Genomic DNA, 20,309 nt, shown 5'->3' on the forward strand with positions numbered 1-20,309 from the left:
AAAAATCGGGAAGAAAGGGGCGGAGTCGCGAAAAAACTATGCGGCAGTTGCAAAAATATTTCTCATGTTAATTTTTTGCAACCGCGGCACAGTTTTTTCGCGGCTCCGTCCTTTCCACATATCCGAGCATGAGAATATGAGCTCTGGGAAATCGTATCAATATTATTGAATTTTTCAGAATTGCGTAGACTAGACGAAAATCGATATATGTTTGAAATTGTTCATTGTAAAATAAAAAATTAACAAATAGAAGAATTTCAAACACAAAAAGAAAAAAAAAATTTAGCTATTCAGTTGGCAGCAGTAGCATCAGATGTTCCAGCCTCTCCAGCAGCAGCCGCAGCAGCTTTTTCAGCCTCTTTGGCCTTCTTCTTCTCAGCAGCCGCCTTCTCCGCAGCCTCATCTTCCTCATCAGTTGGAATTGCGAAGATAGCACGAAGCTCTTCCGGTGACTTTCCCTTAGCCATAAGAGCAACCTTCTTGCAAGCGTAGTTCAAGAGTTGCTTAATGTCAAGATAGTTAGCAGCCAGAATCAAGTGAAAGAGCTCGTCATTATCGATTTTGAGAAACTCTTCATCCCATTCCGGGATAGTCACATTCTTTGGGATACTCTCATCGTCCACTGGGATTGGCTCTCCTTTGTGTTTCTCACACCAGTCCCTAACTTTGACGAGTGTGGGTTCCTTGATGTTGTCCATGGGGATAACCTCCGTAGACTCCCCCTCTTCTGCGTTGTATTGAAGATTGGAGACAAGATCGTTGAGAGTTTTCGATTGTTTGATGGCTTCAGACGAGATTTTCACTTCCTTATCATCACATGATCCCAATTTGAAGTAGTAGATTGGTTCCGCCTCAGCTACTGGAGCCACATCGACTGGAGCTTGTTCAGCCATGTTGGTATTGAGTACGATTTCTGGAATGAGAGAAAGGAAATGAGAAATTTTTGGATGTAAAGGAGCAAAACGTAAAGAATCAATGAAATACGGAGAAGGAAAAGAGAAAGGAGACAAATGAATGGAAACTGATGGAGAGTCTACTGCCCAACCATCTCCTTATATACTTTTTCCTTCCCAGGGACCGTACGCAGGGATGCGTTCGTTGCGAGACCCGTCATCAAATGTTTATTCTTTCCAGTGACCATCCAAATCATTTCCTGCGTTTAAAGGTACATGACGGGTCTCGCAACGAACGCATCCCTGCGTACGGTCCCTGGGAAGGAAAAAGTATATAAGGAGATGGTTGGGCAGTAGACTCTCCATCAGTTTCCATTCATTTGTCTCCTTTCTCTTTTCCTTCTCCGTATTTCATTGATTCTTTACGTTTTGCTCCTTTACATCCAAAAATTTCTCATTTCCTTTCTCTCATTCCAGAAATCGTACTCAATACCAACATGGCTGAACAAGCTCCAGTCGATGTGGCTCCAGTAGCTGAGGCGGAACCAATCTACTACTTCAAATTGGGATCATGTGATGATAAAGAAGTGAAAATCTCGTCTGAAGCCATCAAACAATCGAAAACTCTCAACGATCTCGTCTCGAATCTTCAATACAACGCAGAAGAGGGGGAATCAACTGAGGTTATCCCAATGGACAACATCAAGGAACCCACACTCGTCAAAGTTAGGGACTGGTGTGAGAAGCACAAAGGAGAGCCGATCCCAGTGGACGATGAGAGTGTCCCAAAGAATGTGACTATCCCGGAATGGGATGAAGAGTTTCTCAAAATCGATAATGACGAGCTCTTTCACTTGATTCTGGCTGCTAACTATCTTGACATTAAGCAACTCTTGAACTACGCTTGCAAGAAGGTTGCTCTTATGGCTAAGGGAAAGTCACCGGAAGAGCTTCGTGCTATCTTCGCAATTCCAACTGATGAGGAAGATGAGGCTGCGGAGAAGGCGGCTGCTGAGAAGAAGAAGGCTAAGGAAGCTGAAAAAGCTGCTGCGGCGGCTGCTGGAGAGGCTGGACCATCTGATGCTGCTGCTGCCAACTGAAAAGTTAAATCTTTTTTTTGTGTTTCTATTTTTCAATGAACAATTTCAAACATATATCGATTTTCGTCACGTAATTCTACAAAAATCAATAATATTGACACAATTTCCCAGAGCTCATATGGAATCTCAACCGCGCCGCTTGCAGTTTAAGCTCCGCCCACAATTCCCTGCCGCACTTGCGTTTCAGCCCGCGATTTTTTTTTGAAAATCCCTTATTTTTTTCACATAAACTAAAATGTTGTAACAATAATATTTCTTATGATCAAAAAGGAGAAAAGCAAAAATTATTTTATATCAATCAATTACTCCAAAGCTTTCACAATATATGGTTCACCAAGCTTGTAGACCGGTCCTCGATACTCCTTGGCATTGGGATCCCAGTCGGGCGGAGCATTCAAATTACATTTGTTACCCTGAAAAAAACAAGGAAAATTAAAACAAAATGTTTCTCAAAAAGTTTCTCAAAAAAACAACTCACAATAGCACAAGATCTGATATAATTGAAAACGTAATCGTAATCCGGAATACTTTTATATTCCAACTGATCGAAATATGTAAGGATTGTCTTCATTTCTGGGTAGCAGCGTTGGTTGAACAGCTGGAAATATTGAAATTGAAGACAATTCTTAGCACGACACGCATCTTACAACCGCGCTCTACCGAAACCGAAGAAAATAGTGTACGAAATTGAGAGACTCAGAGAAAAAGAGACATTTTCCAACGGCATTTTGGTAGAGTGCAGTTTTTTTGCTCACTTTTTTCATAAATTCCTCATCTTCCCGTAACCGATTTTTGACTTTTGCCACTTCATCGCGATCTCGTAGTTGCTTCCATGGAATATCGTGATTGATCATTTCGGTGATCATGTACCACCAAGATTCCAGGTCGTCTTTGCGGGATTGCTCTTTCTGGAAATTTGGAGAATGTGTTGTTGAAAGTACAGTACCGCTCAAAAAGCTATAAACTTTGGATGTTTTCTGTGGAAAATGAGCAAGTTTGATACTGTATATCGGTGTCACTTGATTGTCTGATAAACTAAATTTTATATGGATTAGACAGAGCAAAAATATCACATAAGTTTTGTGGTTGACTGTATTTTTTTGTAGAGACACAATCGTGAAAGTTACAAATAGTCAAAGTGGTAAGCTCCAAAATTTCGCTAATATGCACTGCAGAGTTGCGCGGAAGTGATTTTTTCAAAAACGGAAGTCGGAAGTCGGAAGTAAAATATTCAAAACGGAAGTCGGAAGTCGGAAGTGAAAAAATACCCGGCCTATTTTCTGTCCTTTTAGACCATTTTTCCTTGTATTTCTGAGAAATTTACTTTTCCTAACCACTCTTATGAAATGACGGAAGTCGGAAGTGAAACTCCAAATCCGGAAGTCGGAAGTAAAATTTTCAAAACGGAAGTCGGAAGTGAAAAAATACCCGGAAGTCGGAATTCCGCGCAACTCTGATGCACTGAAATCAGTCGGTTTCAGGGAGAGCTTGCTTTGATTACCTGTAACTTTCACGGTAGTGTTCCCACAAAAAAACGGTCAACTACAAAAATGATGTGCTACTTTTGCTCTGTCCATTCCATACAAAATTTAGTTTACCGGACAGCCAGCTGATACCGAAATAAAAAAAGAGCCGAAGTTGATATCCTTTTGAGCAGTACTGTAATTGGTATGAATCGATAGCTGGAGTCGTGAGGATGGAAAGAATATTCTGAATCCTCAGATTTTCAGATATATAAATTCCATTCAGATCCAATCCCGGACACTCACTCCGTTATGTGCAGCCAATGATGCATATCTGGTAGTTCCACGAAATGCGCACTCCACTCTTGGTATTCTCAAATCTTTTCCCTTCGTCGCAATCCTTCGACAGAGTCCGAAATCCAATATATAGATAGTGTGATAGTCGTCTTCTCCATCTCTTCCGACGGCGAAATTTGGAGGTTTGATGTCACGATGCAGGTAACCGACCTGAAAAGGAGGACTGAAGTATTTTTGTTTCTGATTCCTATACTTCAGACAATTCTAAAAAAAACTTTTATTGTTAGAGCATAAGCTAAAATTCGCTCTAGAACGGACACAAAAGAGCCTAGGTGGAAGAGTTTTTCAGCGCGGCCGTGTAGTCCTCTCGGACAAGATTTCTGTTCAATTCCTCGTTTCCTTTTTTTTCCAATAAATTTGCATGTTTTTTTTCAACCCATACCGAAAAAAAGAGGAGGAATTGGAAATAAGAAAAATCTTGTCCGAGAGGAGTAAACGGCCGCGTGAGAAAACTCTTCCACCAAAGTTCTTTTTGAGCAAGGAGAACGGAAATTGTGGTGTTTAGAGCAATTTTTAGCATATAATTGTATGAAGCATCGAATCTGAATAATAAATTTTTTCAGTTTTTTTCAGTCGTTTTTCGAAAAAAAAAATTTGTCAAAACTTTCCAAAAAAACTATCCAAAAAAATGTTGGTAATTTTTGCTGAAATTTTCAAAAATAAAGTAACAAGTATAGTGGTTTTTCGATTTTTCATGAGTTTTTCCTATTTTTGTACTCAAAAACAGATTTTTGTCCTTGTCTGGTCCTTGAAATACTTGCAGTTTTCATACAATTTCAAAATTTTTGCCTCCAAAAATATATTATAAACTGATTCACATAGATTCTGTAGAAAAATCTAATACATCTCCAGAACCCTCACATTTTCAGCTATTCCCAACGCTCAAGGCTGTCGCACGGCCGGCCGCGGCCCACGGCTTTTAGGGCCGTCGAGGCCGCGGATCAACCAAATGTGCTGAATTTTTGCACATCGACTAATCTTTTGGTCCTCTACAAGGCAGCCTGAAGAACCGAAAATTTTCCATGGCTGGGAACTGAGATATAAAATCGCCCCACTGCCTTTTTGACAGCCTTGCCAACGCTCACCCTATGCAAATCTCTCAACGCTGCCAACGTCTGCTCGGCGATCCTCAATATCGTCGTCAACGTGTATCTCTTATCGTCTAGACCCATTCGAATATCCCATAAATTTCTTCCAACACATTTCATGACAACGAAAAGGAATCGGTTTTCAACAGTTCCCCGATCAATCATTTCTACGAAATGCGGAGATTTGAGCATGTTCAAAGCGATGAGTGCGGTTGCTTCGTTTGGGAGCATTGCTCGTTTCATATGGACGGATTCACATTTCAAAGCGAACACATGTTGATCAGACTGCCGGATTACAGAGAACACTGCACCGAATGATCCTCTGCCGAGTTCAGCAATGATCTGTGAGTATTAAAGTTCATTCATGAAACAATTTGCTCTACTGACAATAAAGAAATCTACAGTACAGTGCAGTAAGATAAACAATTTGGCATTTTTCCGTTGAGGAGTTACGGTATCACTGATTGTCCCACCAACTAAAATTTTTAATGGATCATATAGAACAAAGGTAGAGCTTCATTTTTGTAGTTGACACCTTTCTTACACGGACACTCCATAGCAAGTAACATATCGAAAAAGTAAATTCTCCCACAAATCGACCAATTTCAGTGAAAAATAAATAGTGCGATTTTTGAGCCTTCCCTTAAAATGATCATAACTCTCTAGGGAGTTTCCGTAGAAAAAAGTTGTCAACTACAAAAATGGAGGACTACTTTAGATATGTATGGTTTATACATAATTTTCTTTGTGTGTCAATCAGTGATACCGTAACACCCTCTCAAAGTTGGTCATTTTCAACTGAGGCCAAACTAGATATCTTACTGTACGGTACTGTAATCTATCAGACTCATGTACACACCTCATACGAATCTTTCACCGTCTTTATCTCAGTCTCGCCTCCCTTTTCGAAACGTGGCATATCCTGATCCTGAGTTTTCTTTAGAGCTTTTGCTTGCTCCGCTTTCTTATCCTTCTCCTTATCACCAGTCTTCTCTTCCTTCTCACCACTTTTTGGCGTTTTCGGAACGGACATTGGTTGTGTATTATTAATGTTAGGGAGTTTTTTCATTCTGCAAAACTTACATAAATATGAATCTTTTTGTAACTTCGCTCCATCAGACTTACCACTTCACTTGAAGCTAATGAATGAAATGGAAGCGAGAGGCTCCGGATGATATTGAAAATGAAAAGTTGTAGGGAGAAATATTTTATGAAGACGGGGAAAAGAACCGGGAGAAAAGGGAATTGTAGTTCACGTTTTTTCTCGATACTTCAGAATTTCAGATTTTCAGATTTTTAGTATTTCAGCTACAAAATGTATTGGGCCAACTATTATCGGTAAAAGCGCATCTATTTTTTTTTCAAAATGATCTCGTAGCCGAAAACAATGCTTTTATACTGTTAACGCTTCTTTTCAAACCAGCCATGCTCAAAAATACGCAATTTGGTCTCTTCAAAACTAGCACCGGATTCCAATAGTCAAACCAAATTAGCGCCAACCTGGATTATCGTCATTGATGCCGGAGGCCTGCTATGCTCTATAAGGCATTTTGTAACTGCAACACCACTTCGAAATTTTGAACAAATTAGATTGAAATTTCACACCACCTGGTGTGTGTTTGGGAAGCGATAATATTATAGTTTTTATCAACATAATTCGTGTTCATCCACCCAAAATATTCACCAGCTGCAGTTGATTCAAAGTAGTCACCACAGATCTCCGGGAGTCTATCTTTCTCACTGGACAAATCTCCACGACAGCACTACGGTAGGAATGAAGGGTCATGACGACTATTCAATGTAGTCGAAAATGATTACGATCTTGTTGAAACAGCTAGTTTTAAAGGCGCATATCTCAAAAGTGGGCGGAGCTATGAAAAAGTTTTCAGTTACAAAAATATAGTTTAATATTCTTTTTGTTGTTTTTTGACTATTTTCTTGATCATTCCTTCTTTTTCAAACCTGAAATAGAATGTTTGCCCCCTTTTAATTTTTCCTCATCTGAAATATTGATTGTTTCAGAACGTGTACAGTACTGGCCATAAAGAATGCGACATTTGCAGTTTTTAGTTGAAAACGGTCAACTTTGTGAGTGTAATACGGCCTCTCTGATGATACCAGATTATCGATTGCTTCTGGACTATACAGATCACAAGTAGAGCTTCATTTTTGTATTTTACAACTTTTTTGTACGGGAACATCCTAAGAAGTTATAGGCAGTCAATGTAAAAAGCTCAAAAATCCATCCTTTTAGCTCTGAAAAAGGGCAACAATTGCGAGCAACTACTTTGACTGTCTATAACTTCTTTGGGCGTGCCCGTACAAAGAAGTTGTCAACTACAAAAATAAAGCTCTATTTGTGATCTATACACTCCATAAACAATCAATATTGTGGGACTATCAGGAAGACAGTCTCACAGTCACAAAGTTGACTATTTTCAACTTAAAACTGCAAGTGTTGCATTCTTTATGGCCAGTACTGTATCTCAGTGTTCCAATCACGTATCATACTCTAACTTTTTTGTCAAAGTAAACCGAATACTCATAATAAAAAATTACAATTGATTAGCAAAAAGATTCATTTTCTGAAAAGTTATATTAATCTCTTGGACACAGTTCTAGGACGTCTCACATTAAGTGTCTCGCATTTTATGTTTCACATTTCATGAGAATGGGAATTGGGAGAAAAAAAACAATGAAATGATCAGCGATGAATCATCAAAAAAGATCAAGAAATTTAATTCAAAATTTTACACAAATGATAATGAAATTGAACAATTTATGAAGAATCCTGTGGCCACACAACAAACGTGAAAATGATCATGATTTGTGGCCCCAAATACTTAAAATCTTCTTGGATTGAAGCTACAGTACCATCATTCCTCCGAATATAGTACCCTCCTATGAAGTAGGAGTTGAATGCGTTATTAAAAAATGAACTGTAAAAAAGTCACATCATTAAAATCTAATATCCTGAAAACTCACGTGTTATAGGGACGTCTCCTCTCCGTAATGTCCCTCTCCTCATACTCAATTCCATCGAGAACTAAGTCGCGAATGTAGGGTTTTACAACTGCTCTGAATACCTCCATTTTGGAATTATTTCCATTCAGCCATCCTTTTATGAATTGATTCAAATCGCTTGCATCGAAAGTGCAAGCCCCAAACATCAATTTAGTCCAGTTTGATCTCATTGTCTGCTCGAGTGTAAACCAATTGACGGGGTATTTTGTGGGTTTACTGTAGATCAAAACTTCTTGCGCATTCAAAACGCCACAATCAATTGGAGCGATTTCATATTCGTGATTAAGCTCAAATGCTAGAAAACGAATGGGGAAATTCGCAATCTTAAAAAATCTTGTGATACTTTCACTATTTGCGTCATCACCAGCGATATGACAGAACCAGCATTCAGAAAAAAGCGATTTCGTCCATTCGGCAACTGCCGACATCTGTTCGATTGATGCGTTCGAATTCAAAAATAGCATATTGATTTTTGTTCGGAATAAATCACAAACGTAATTAACCCAAAATTTCGCAAATCTGATGGAAACCTCGTTTCCATTTTTTGAGAATGGACTCATTTTTCTATTTCTTTTTCGGCGAAGATACTTGTTTCTCTTACTCAGAATATCTATAGAGAAAAAGTATAAGAGAGTATCTTCTTGCTGAAATCTTATGAGATATTGATCGGGTTGGAAACTTAAACCCATGTCGTATTTCACAAGGTTTGTCGATTTTATGATATGCCGACATTTTTTCGAAAGTAGTGATAAATCGAGTCTGAAAAAATATCATTTTCTAAACGGACAGTTTATTATGAAACTTACACAGTCAATGGGTAGAAATGTTGAATGATATAATTCAAAGGAATAAAAGGTAGATTCAAAATGGGGATTGGTTTTGTATTGGGCGGTACAGCCATATTCGAAATAAGTCCGGACTATGAGGTGAAATGAGCACAGTAATAATGTTGAACTGAATCAATAAGCGACACTCGATATTCTGATGCGTTGCGTGCGCGTCGCGTCTGACTAGGCCTTTGGGAAGGATCCCTTCCGAGTCGAGATGGAGTCGAGATGGATAAAAAATACCACTTTTTGCAGAGCAGGGGATTCCTCTTACATCTCCTGTCAACAAAATGTCAGCTGCTAACAAAAAAAATTATTTCTGAGAAACGAAAGGGAAATCACTTTTTCTTTCTTTCCATAATAATGTAATAATAATTGCTGTAGTAGTTCCGGTAGTTTTTAGTATAATGGAACCAGAGGTGTCTCCCTCTTGCAGCTGAGAAAAAATCTTAGAAAATCAGAAAACATGTGACTTATTCTTGAACTAGAAAAAATAATGCTGGGCTACAGTAGCCTGGCTACTACCGTACTCTTTACCTTCTTCCTCTCAGGCCCACAACTCTGAATCCACAGTTCCGGCCCATCGAAGTCAACCAAGGGGGCACAGCTTCGCGCTTTGATCAAATTGATAAACGGCCTTTAACTTCGAAGTACTTTTTAAGCTAATGCAATTTTTTATAATTCTACAGTTTATGTTTTTATCAATAGAATTCGTGTTCATCATACTTGTCAAATCACGGGCCCGCAGGGCCCGGAGCAAAAAATTATTTTTGAAAAATAAAATTGAAAGTCTTGGAAATTAATTTTTGAATTACAGTTAACAAATACCCAGAAATATTGCCATGATAACTGGGTTAATTTGTTATTTTAATCGTTTTTTGTGCGTGTTTCTTTCGTTGTCTTTCAACCTAGTTCTGATTCGTTTTATTATTCTGACAATTTCCGTTTTCACTTGTTGTCTTTTTATAATTTCTAATCAATAATATGTTTGCCATAAAGTAGTAAACGACCAAACAATGGGAAAACGACGAAAAAAAATTTCAATATTTTGAGGGGCCGGAAGATTTTTTAAGCGGGCCCGGCCCGGCCCGTGACAAGTATGGTGTTCATCCACCCGAAATCTTCACCAGCGGCCGTAGATTCATAGTAGCCACGACAGACCTCGGGAATTCAATCTTCCTGACTCGACACATCTCCAGGACAGCACTACGGTAGGGATGATGGACAAGGATCATGACGAGTGTACTGAATAGTCCATTGCAACCCATTGCTATCATTGCCAAGTTGTTGTATGCTGCAAACAACAGAATTTCCACTGAAATATATGTAATACTTGAAATCTTCTCACTTTGATAGAAATATCTTGTTTTCCACAAATAATAATAGCAATGAAAAGGCAACGCAATGGAAAGCGCTGGTATCACAGCTTGCAGAAACATTGAAAGAAAAAACTTTCGTTGCATCATACGTGTAGTTTTGGAGACATGTGCCACGTCTTTGAACAAATAGTATGTTGTGTAGAAAACGAAATATAAGCCCTGGAGGAATATGATCAAAACCATAGAGCCTATGAAATGTGGTAAGTATTCATTCTTTACGTTGAGGTTGATGAAGTTTGGGTTATTGAGGAGAGACGATGGAATGCATGGCTGTTTCTGAAAGGTTTTTTTTTCACTAGGGTTCCGTTAGAGGGAACCTGCAGTACTTACCAATTCTACATTTCTCCTTCCTTCCTCTTGAGTTGTCATATTTAAAAACACGAATGCCAAAATAGATTCCACATAAATGATATTCACAATAAAGTACACTGCTCTCCAGAAATTTCTTCGTTGGGATCTCCCGATGTAACCAATAACAAGAGCATCGTAGCGGTTTTCGAAAAATGAGACATAGGTGAGGGCGACCGCTGGAATCATGGGATTTTATTGGTAAAAGGCACATAGTTTTTGAGTTAGAATTAAAAACTAAGAAATTTTATTAAAATATTTTTACTAATGAAATAACATCAATTTTATGTTGAAAGCAATAACGAGGAGAATATGACTATTCGAACATGTAAACATCAGAGATGTTGGGAAGTGAAAATTTTCTTATCCGGAAGTCGGAAGTCGGAAGTTGGAAGTGATTTTTCTTATCAGGAAGTCGGAAGTAAAATTTCTTATCCGGAAGTCGGAAGTCGGAAGTCGGAAGTAAAAAAAACACCCGAAAGTCGGAAGTCGGAAGTCGGTATTTGATTTTTTCGCAAAGATTCAAAAACTCCTAGAAAAAGTTCATAAAATTCGCGAAAATTAGTGGAAAATTAGTTTTTGGCTGAAGAAAAGCCTATTTTCTGTCCTTTTAGACCATTTTTCCATGTATTTCTGCGAAATTTACTTTTCCGAAATTTCACCGTTATGTAATGACAGAAGTCGGAAGTAAAATTCCTTATCCGGAAGTCAGAAGTCGGAAGTGAAATTTCTTATCCGGAAGTCGGAAGTCGGAAGTTGGAAGTGAAAAAAACACCCGGAAGTCGGAAGCCGGAAGTCGGAAGTCGGAATTCCTAACAACACTGGTAAACATATAGCTTATCAGTCACAGGAGTGCAAGGTGTAACGTAACGAAAATATTTGCATTTTTTTTTGTGTGAGTTGCGTTGCTTGCGCGTCGCGTCGCGGTTTACATATATTGAAAGATACGACACACAAACGTAAAATTTGAATTTGCCACTCAACCTAGTCTTTTTTTGGCACCGTGTCAACCAATAGTTGCGCGGAAGTGATTTTTTCTAAAACGGAAGTCGGAAGTGAAATTTTGAAAACGGAAGTCGGAAGTCGGAAGTCGGAAGTGGAAATAACCACGGAAGTCGGAAGTAGATTTTTCCGCAAAGATTCAAAACTCCAAGAGAGAAGGTCATAAAATTTGCAAAAATTGGTTCAAAATTAGGGTTTTTCTGGAGAAAAGCCTATTTTCTGTCCTTTTAGACCATTTTTCCTCGTATTTCCGCAAATTTCACTTTTCCTAAATTCCACCGTTATGGAATGACGGAAGTCGGAAGTAAACATCCAAAAACGGAAGTCGGAAGTCGGAAGTCGGAAGTCGGAAGTCGGAAGTCGGAAGTGAAAAACAGCCCGGAAATCGGAAGTCGGAATTCCGCGCAACTCTGGTGTCAACCGTTGTGCGACGGAGCCCTTTGATCAACTTTATCTCGTTATCTCAATTGTGCTTTATACACGTGTATATACATTTTGAAACTCATAAGTTATCAGCATCCCAACTTTTCAAGACTCACCCAACATAACATTAAACGCAATAAACGCTTGAACCGTTGAATTGATTCCAATATTAGTCATCAATCCAACTGGAAACCCTCCCGCACTCGGTATCAACCAGTAGAAAATCCAAAAACTCGTAATCATCAAATCCATCATCGTGCACGTAACATGTAGTTGGAGTATACTGTGTTTTGCAGTTTTCATAGCACGTGGAGTCTTGAAAATGATCAAATAGGCACCGATTACATGGAGGGGAATTTCGATAGAAGTTAGGGTATGTAAAGCGTAGGCCAAGAATCTGTCAGACTCCATAAATGAACCGTTGAATATACATGTCATTGCTAATAAATCAAACTGATAATTGGAATGATTCTAGAACATTCGAAAGAACATTTGAATACGAATGTTATAATATAAAAAATATCTTTTTTCTGCAGAGCAGGTGATTCCTCTGACTAATTATCTTAAAAAAATGTCAGCTGCCAACAAAAAATATTTATTTCCGACAAAAATCACTTTTTCTTTCCATAATAATACGAGTAATAATAATTACTGTAGTAATTACTGTAGTAGTTACGGTACCAATAGTAGTAGGATCGTCGGGAGTAGCCACCATAGTAACGGCGATACCAGAAGTACCAACGCTTGTTTCTGAAAATGGAGGAGAAGTGATAATTATGGTTTTGATAATTGGGGTGTTGTAATTAGTGGGTACTGTAACTACGGTAGCTCGAATTTTACTAGGGAATCTTACTAGGGAACCTTACCAGGGTTAGGTAAAAGTCAACGTTTATAAAAAGGTACATATTAGCATAGCAGAGTTCTTACAACTGCTCCCCACCGAAAGTCCCTTGAGAAATGCCAATATTTCTCTGCGTCTCTCAATTCCCCACTTTATTTTTCTCAGCTTCAACAGAGCGCAGTTGTGAGAACACTGTGGTGCATATCCCTGGAGTATAGTGATAAACTACTGTAGCAGGGGAAACTGTAATTCTTCTGCAAGTATACTGTAACCATATTATTTTGACATGGGGATCTTGAGCGGTTACCCGTAGTTAAAAACCTGAAGACGAGCGTAGTCAAGAATGAAGGGTTTCAAGTTTCGAAAGCACCAGAACTATTTTTTATGCTATAGATTCCTAGAGCTATGTAATCTGTAACTCACTTCCGGAATCAACTAAACCGATCTGGACCGAGCTCAACCCTACTTTTCTGCTAATATGCAGAAGTTCATCAAACCAAGGAATTGCCCTCGCACAGCTGACTTTTTTCTTTTTCCGAGAAAATCAAAACATTTAAAAAAAAACTGCTCATTGAACTCAAGTAAGATTTCAGTAGCTTAACGACCTTACCTTCTTCCTCTCGGTCTCCACAACTCAGAGTTCGAATGCCCGAAGTTTGGACCCTTCGCTGTCGATGGAGCGGGCACAGCTTCTCGTTTACCACCAACCGCTTCCAACTCCACGGTCAATAACACCAATAGCAAAAACAAAAGTATCAGTTTCATGTTTTTCCGATGTCACCTACAGTATCCTTCTATTTTTATAGTGATAGTATTCAGTCATCTGATGGAGTAAGAAATGGCTGAATAGATGAATGACTCACTATCTTTTTTTGACAATTGTCTGGAAGGGAATGAGATTGAAGAACAGTACGGTATTGCCAATTTGTCAATCTTGTTCAGTGATGTTATTGCACTTTTGAGGGTATGAGAGCGAAAATGAGAGGAAAATCTTAACGGTGGGCATATATGATTAAGAAGATGTAAATCATAAGAGAAATTCCGAATCAGCAGTTTTGAAACAGCGTGAACCAGAGCAAAAATCTAACTACGGGAGTGGCTGTCGAATCGGAAGTACGTCAGACCTCAGGAAAACTTTGGAAAGAATTTCAGGATATCTGGGACTTCAGTTTTTTTTCTCCAATCTATTTCATTTGTTTAGTCATCTTTTACTATACTTGTCATTTGACGGGCCGGGCCAGGCCGGCCCGGGTGGAAAATTTTTTAAAATTTTTGCTCCCCAAAAATAATTTTCAAGTGCTTTTTTATCACTAGCCTATCATCAAAAGTTTTTCAATCAGACTATTATTACCATTCACAGACTCCTGAGAACTCAAAAAACTTCCGAATGCTTGATACGTGTAATGCGTCCGTGAGAACATTCACGAATCAATTTTTATCTTATCTAGTCCAATACTCACAGTAAATATTGACCGTCTTTCACTGTAATATCAGGACGCACACCGAACTTGTACGGACCATCTGGAATCCTTCTTGTTGGTCTCTCATGACCATTTTTTTGCCTCTTTTATCTTGCACAGTCATTGATTCTCAGCGATTCAATTAACTCTGTTCTTTTTCACCGTTTTTACATTTTGTGTTCAGAAACATCCTCAACAAAAAATGCCAGATTTCAACACTTTCAACAATTACAGCTATCCTAGACCTTGTGAGTCATTGACAATTGTCTGTAGACTAACAAAAAAGTGTAGAGGTCATGAAAGGAACGGAATTGCCAATTTGTCAATCGTATACTGAAATTAGTTCCTGGTTGTCTGATAACGTGTACTTTTGGTATCATTGATGACTTTGGTTTTGGTATCTGTGGTCGTTAGCGCAGTAGAAAGAGTTCAGGTTAACTGATTTCTGCAAGAAAATCAACTTGCATGAAAGTTATATTCCGGAAACTTATCTGAAAAAATTTTTAAGATTTCCTTTTTGTTTATCGCTTAAAATAAGATATTAGGGTACCGTCCGGCATTTTCAGATCTTTCTTGACTCTTTGCATTCTGTGTTGGACACATTTTAGAACCGAGACATTTTGAGACCGGAAAAACTCAGTTTCAGCAAAATTCAGAGTTAGATAAATAGTATTATTCTATTTCTCTACAGTTCTATTAGCTCAACACAGTTCTTACAACTTCGCTCTACCAAAATGCTCTTGCAAATGTCTCTTTTTCTCTGTGTCTCTCAATTTGGCACACAATTTTCTATCATTGCAGTAGAGCGCGGTTGTAAGAAGCGTGTCATGCTAATATGAAACCATATTTTGCCAAAACTCAAAGATGAGCATTCTGTTCTTCCTAACATCCATTGCTCCGGTTTATTACATCCCAGTTTCAGAACATCCTGGTTTCGAAGTGTCAGTAATCAAAGATTTTCAAGTATTATAAAAATCTGCCAAATACATCAATCAATACACCTACTTCCAAAATATGCCTACTTTTAATACAATTTCCCATCTTATCTTATCTATTCCCTTCTTATCTTAACTTTACATATTCCACCACTTCAATTGAACCCATTGCTCTCTCCCTTCCAATTTCAAACCTTTCACTCTTGATAGTTCTCTTCTTCTTCTTCTTCCAATTCCTGTGTTTCCCTCTCCTTCCACTTCAATTCAACTTCTTCTCTACCGAAGATCATCAAATGTGTTTGTGTGTGTCAATCAACGAGACACACAAAAAACCTTTCGATGATAAGATACTTCGGTCAACGATCGACCGTCTGCGTCTCTCTATTCTATATTATCTCTCTTTTTTTCTCTCAGTGACCCCTCTAACTCAATCATTACACTATTGCTCCGAAGCACCTCGTTTTCATTTTCAACGTTTCATTTTGATTTTATTTTCGACTTGATTCAAACTAGACACTTTTTCAGCCCATCAAAATGTATCAATTATTTTCAGAGTCCCTTTCAAAATGGTCTTCACTGCTCCATCCGACCTCTCCGGTGGTCTTTATTTCCTTAACGGAAAACGTACAACTGTCGAGGCCACTGAGACTTTTGATGTCATTGAGCCACGTATTGGTAGGTCAATTATAAAGAACAAAAAGGTTATATAAAAAGTATATAAAATTTATAGGAAAAGTAGTAGCAAAATGCCCAAAAGCCACCGCCGAAATTGTGGATGAGTACGTGAAAGTGGCGTCTGCTGCTCAACCAGGATGGGGAGAGACAACTGCACTGGATAGAGGAAAGATTCTTCATAAAGTTGCCGATTTGATCAGGGTATGTTGTGTTTTTATAGATGGAGAGGGGTTATTGGGGGGGGGGGGAACTGGTTTTCTGGTGGGAAGTTGTAGTTTGTAGGATGATTGGAAGAAGGCGTATGTGTTATGGTTAAACGCAATTTATCACTGTTGTTTTTTCCTTATTTCTTACTAGGGAAGGCCTCCAGGTGACCATGGAGTTATAGAACGTGACCAATATCTTCGAAAAGCTGAAATCACGCTGATTCCAAACATACCGTAAAAACTGTATTAGAGCGACATGTCGCTCTATTTTTCGAACAGGTTTTTGTTGTCGTTCTATTAGAGGCTGTCGTTCTACTAGAGGCTGTCGCTCTATTTTTCGAACGAAGTTCTAAACGTCAGTCAGGTTCGATTTATGCGAATAAAAGTGAAATCGGAAGAAAAAACATGAAAAATTAATGAAAAAACAACGAAAATACCCAAAAACAGGGTGTCGGTCTATTAGAGGGTGTCGGTCTGTTAGAGGGTGTCGGTCTATTAGAGGCTGTCGCTCTATTTTTCGAGCTTAATTTTGCTGTCGTTCTATTAGAGGTGTCGTTCTATTAAAGGTGTCGCTCTAATACAGTTTTTACGGTATATTCTGTTTCAGCCGTTGAAGCCTGGTGTTTGAGAAAAACTAGGTCAAAGTTTGGAAAAATGACAAAGTATTCCCTTTTTGACACGCAAATTTCTATTTTTCTATTTTTCCAAACATTGTCATTATTTTTCTCGAATACCAGACCTCGAGGGCAGAAACAGAATATATATTTTGGAATCAGCATTATTTCAGCTTTTCGATGATATAGGTCACGTCATATAACTCCACGGTCACCTGGAGGCCTTCCCTAGTTAGTTAGTTGTTAGTTGATTCAAATCACGGCACTATTAATACACGAAATTTTTCTCTAAAAGTTTGAGATATTGGTGTGTTTTGAAACCACAGTAACGAAGTTTTCACGGAAGTACATAACTGTACAAGCAGCCGTGCGCGCAATATATGTTCGGAGTGCGTTGCTTTTTGATTAGGAGAAAATACTAAAGTTTTGTAATTCCAGTATGAAGGATAAAAACTTCCAAATTTGTACTAAGTTAGAAGCCAGACCGTGGCGGGACACTTTCTCAATCATAACTTTTTTGACAACGTGCTATTAACTGGGCACAGTTCTTACAACTCCGCTCCACCGAAATGTCCTTAAAAATCTCTCTCAATTTCACACATAATTTTCTTTGAGAGTGGTTGTAAGAAGCGTGCCGTTCTAATACTGTAATCGATGTCACAATACCAAAAGAAGGTATGATTACTGTTCATGTCTAGATCTTCATTTTTCTAATTGAGCACTTTTTTGAACGAGTGGTTCCTCAAAAGGCACGGGTTGATGAACATTTGTATATCTTGGTTCCCAGAAAAGATATTGAAAAGCAGCCAGCTGATAACCCATTAATCAAAACTAATTACTGTAGTTGATGCTTAGAAAATTTAACATCACTGAAACTACTAAACTTCCTTTCGCTGCGTCTCATATTATTTCAGTGAAACGCATTTTCAAAAATAAGCATCTAATCATCACATCAATGGCTGTTTGCAGGAACACGCCGAAGAAATCGCCGTCTGGGAAGTCAAAACCAACGGAAAACCAATCTACGAAGCCCGATGCGACATCGCCTCCTCCGCTGACACCTTCGATTTCTTCGGTGGAATCGCGACAGCAGTCCTTCAAGGAGACTCCCTCGAACTCCCAGGAGGACCGTCCCAACGTATCGCCTACACTCGTCGTGAGCCATACGGAGTCATCGGATGCATTGGAGCATGGAACTACCCCTTCCAAACTTGTGTCTGGAAAGTTGCTCCAGCTCTTGCGGCTGGAAACTCAGTAGTCTATAAACCATCTCCATTCGCACCAGCGTCTCCAGTGTTGCTCGGAGAGATTCTCACAGCTGCAGGAGTTCCAGAAGGAGTCTATAATGTGATTCAAGGAGAGCAAGAGGCTGGAATTGCCCTTTGTGAGCATCAACTTGTTGCAAAGATGTCCTTCACTGGATCAGTGGCATCTGGAGAGGCAGTTCAGCGTCAAGCCGCCACAAAGAACGTGAAGCCAGTCACCTTGGAGCTCGGAGGAAAGTCTGAGCTCATCATTTTCGACGATTCCAATGTCAAGTCCGCAGTGGCCGCCGCCATGTTGGCCAACTTCTTGAATCAAGGTCAAGTCTGTACCAATGCCACCAGAGTCTTCGTTCAACGAGGTATTCTCGCTTCATTCACAGAAGCCATTGTCCAAGAAGCCAACGAGAAGCTGAAGGTTGGAGACCCACTCCTTGAGGACACTCGTGTCGGAGCCAACATCAACGAGGGACATCTTCAAAGAATCATGGGATATGTGGAGAGTGCCAAGCAAGAAGGAGGTGTTGTGTTGAGAGGTGGAGTACGTGTTCATCCGGAAGGAGTGGAGGGCGGAGCCTATTTTGAGCCAGCAATTATCACTGGATTGACAGATGAGGCCAAGGCAGTTAGAGAGGAGATTTTCGGAGCTGTCATGTTGATTCTACCATTCGACACCGAGGAAGAGGTTGTTGCAAGAGCGAATAACACTACCTATGGATTGGCCGCTGGAGTTTTCTCTGGGTGAGTATTAGCTTGGCACAGTTCTTACAACTGCGCTCCACCGAAATTCTCTTGAAAAATGTCTTTTTTCTCTGGGTCTTTCAATTTCGCACTCAATCTTCTTTGGTTTCGGTAGAGCGCGGTTGTCAGAAGCGTGCCGTGCTAGTAACTTTAATGTTTTTGAATCATACTCATATAACACTTATTTTCAGAAACCTCGCTCGTGGACATCGTGTCGCTGCACGTCTCCAAGCTGGAACAGTCTTCATCAACACTTACAATGATACCGAAGTGAACGTTCCATTCGGAGGATTTAAGAACTCGGGTCACGGACGTGAGAACTGCGTGGATACTCTTCGTGCTCACACTCAGACAAAGGCCATCTATGTTAATGTTCAGGACACCACTGAGCATTGCTTCTAGAGTGATTTTTGATGTTTGTATGAATTGGTTTCGAACATTTTTTTTTTGAACAGTGAATAAAAGATTTTGTATTTTGATGTAATGATTGTCAAAGTTTAGTCAAACCATTCAAACTTAGAACACTCGGTGTCATTTATTGCGATGTGATTTTCAGAAACGCGCCTAATTTCTGCATTGATACTTTGGCTAATTGTAAGTGATTCCCATATTTGACTGGAACACCAAATTTGAAAGTTGTTGCTCATCCCCGAAATCGAATAACTTTCACAAATGTACAATTGTCAGAATATATTTCAAAGATTAGAGAATTACCGTTTCAACTGGTATTGATTTTTTTCGTTTCAAAGCACAAAAATTTTGACGGGATTTGTGTTTCTAATGGGATTTTTTATAATTTTAGAATAACACAAACTACTTTTTTTTAAATTAACCTATTTGAATTCTTAAAATCATCTCTCTGTGAATTCAAATCGCAATTTTAAAAAACTATGAAACATGTTCCAGGATATGAACAATTTTTAAAGATTTTCACAAACGTTTCAATAAAGATAAAAATATTAATAAATATTCATTGATTTCTAGATTTAAAAAAGTACCCTGTTTTCTTTTTAGGTATTTAAATCATAATCTTCTTGATTTCTACATTTAAAAAGTCCTGTTTTTAGGAATTTCAAGTATAATTTTATAGATTTCTAACCCGGGAGGATTCAAACCCGCGTCTACTGAAGTATCCTTCAGCCCGGGTATTATAGACTACTACATCCTCTGATCGACGAGTCTATCCGGTTCCGACACAGATAAGAATGGTTGGGGAAGTTAATATCATAAAAAGTACCCTGTTTCTAGGAATTTCAAGTATAATTTTAATGATTTCTAGACTTAAAAAAGTCCTGTTTTTAGGAATTTCAAGTATAATTTCATAGATTTCTAACCCGGGAGGATTCAAATCCGCGTCTACTGGAGTATCCTTCAGCCCGGGTATTATAGACTACTACATCCTCTGATCGACGAGTCTATCCGGTTCCGACACAGATAAGAATGGTTGGGGAAGTTAATATCATAAAAAGTACCCAGTTTTTTAGAATTTTAATCATAATCTTCTTGATTTCTACATTTAAAAAGTCCTGTTTTTAGGAATTTCAAGTATAATTTCATAGATTTCTAACCCGGGAGGATTCAAACCCGCGTCTACTGAAGTATCCTTCAGCCCGGGTTTTATAGACTACTACATCCTCTGATCGACGAGTCTATCCGGTTCCGACACAGATA

The 20,309-nt window shown here is 38.8% G+C and overlaps 6 protein-coding genes across 6 annotated transcripts; 2 read left to right on the plus strand and 4 right to left on the minus strand.

Annotated features, from left to right (window-relative positions):
• Positions 1-1,390: 1,390 nt before the first annotated feature.
• On the plus strand, positions 1,391-1,993 carry GCK72_009031 (uncharacterized protein; the record flags this gene model as incomplete). Its single annotated transcript, XM_003099456.2, has 1 exon — positions 1,391-1,993. One exon carries the CDS (start codon positions 1,391-1,393, stop codon positions 1,991-1,993), a length of 603 nt encoding a protein of 200 aa, XP_003099504.2.
• Positions 1,994-2,295: 302 nt separating this feature from the next.
• Positions 2,296-5,934, minus strand: GCK72_009032 (uncharacterized protein; the record flags this gene model as incomplete). Its single annotated transcript, XM_003099436.2, has 6 exons — positions 2,296-2,406; positions 2,472-2,591; positions 2,749-2,901; positions 3,763-3,963; positions 4,899-5,243; positions 5,761-5,934. 6 exons carry the CDS (start codon positions 5,932-5,934, stop codon positions 2,296-2,298), a joined length of 1,104 nt encoding a protein of 367 aa, XP_003099484.2.
• A 1,746-nt stretch (positions 5,935-7,680) lies between these two features.
• On the minus strand, positions 7,681-8,389 carry GCK72_009033 (uncharacterized protein; the record flags this gene model as incomplete). Its single annotated transcript, XM_053727177.1, has 3 exons — positions 7,681-7,840; positions 7,887-8,220; positions 8,269-8,389. 3 exons carry the CDS (start codon positions 8,387-8,389, stop codon positions 7,681-7,683), a joined length of 615 nt encoding a protein of 204 aa, XP_053586754.1.
• Positions 8,390-9,858: 1,469 nt separating this feature from the next.
• GCK72_009034 (uncharacterized protein) lies at positions 9,859-12,342 on the minus strand (the record flags this gene model as incomplete). The annotated part of the gene is made up of 4 exons (XM_053727178.1): positions 9,859-10,046; positions 10,101-10,407; positions 10,462-10,658; positions 12,021-12,342. The coding sequence occupies 4 exons, from the start codon at positions 12,340-12,342 to the stop codon at positions 9,859-9,861; spliced, it is 1,014 nt and encodes a 337-aa protein (XP_053586755.1).
• Positions 12,343-12,515: 173 nt separating this feature from the next.
• On the minus strand, positions 12,516-13,510 carry GCK72_009035 (uncharacterized protein; the record flags this gene model as incomplete). The annotated part of the gene is made up of 2 exons (XM_053727179.1): positions 12,516-12,654; positions 13,356-13,510. 2 exons carry the CDS (start codon positions 13,508-13,510, stop codon positions 12,516-12,518), a joined length of 294 nt encoding a protein of 97 aa, XP_053586756.1.
• Positions 13,511-15,706: 2,196 nt separating this feature from the next.
• GCK72_009036 (uncharacterized protein) lies at positions 15,707-19,040 on the plus strand (the record flags this gene model as incomplete). The annotated part of the gene is made up of 4 exons (XM_003099474.2): positions 15,707-15,815; positions 15,871-16,016; positions 17,605-18,638; positions 18,830-19,040. The coding sequence occupies 4 exons, from the start codon at positions 15,707-15,709 to the stop codon at positions 19,038-19,040; spliced, it is 1,500 nt and encodes a 499-aa protein (XP_003099522.2).
• Between the last annotated feature and the right edge of the window lie 1,269 nt (positions 19,041-20,309).

The sequence above is a fragment of the Caenorhabditis remanei genome, chromosome III, assembly GCF_010183535.1.
Source record: "Caenorhabditis remanei strain PX506 chromosome III, whole genome shotgun sequence".
Taxonomy (NCBI): domain Eukaryota; kingdom Metazoa; phylum Nematoda; class Chromadorea; order Rhabditida; family Rhabditidae; genus Caenorhabditis; species Caenorhabditis remanei.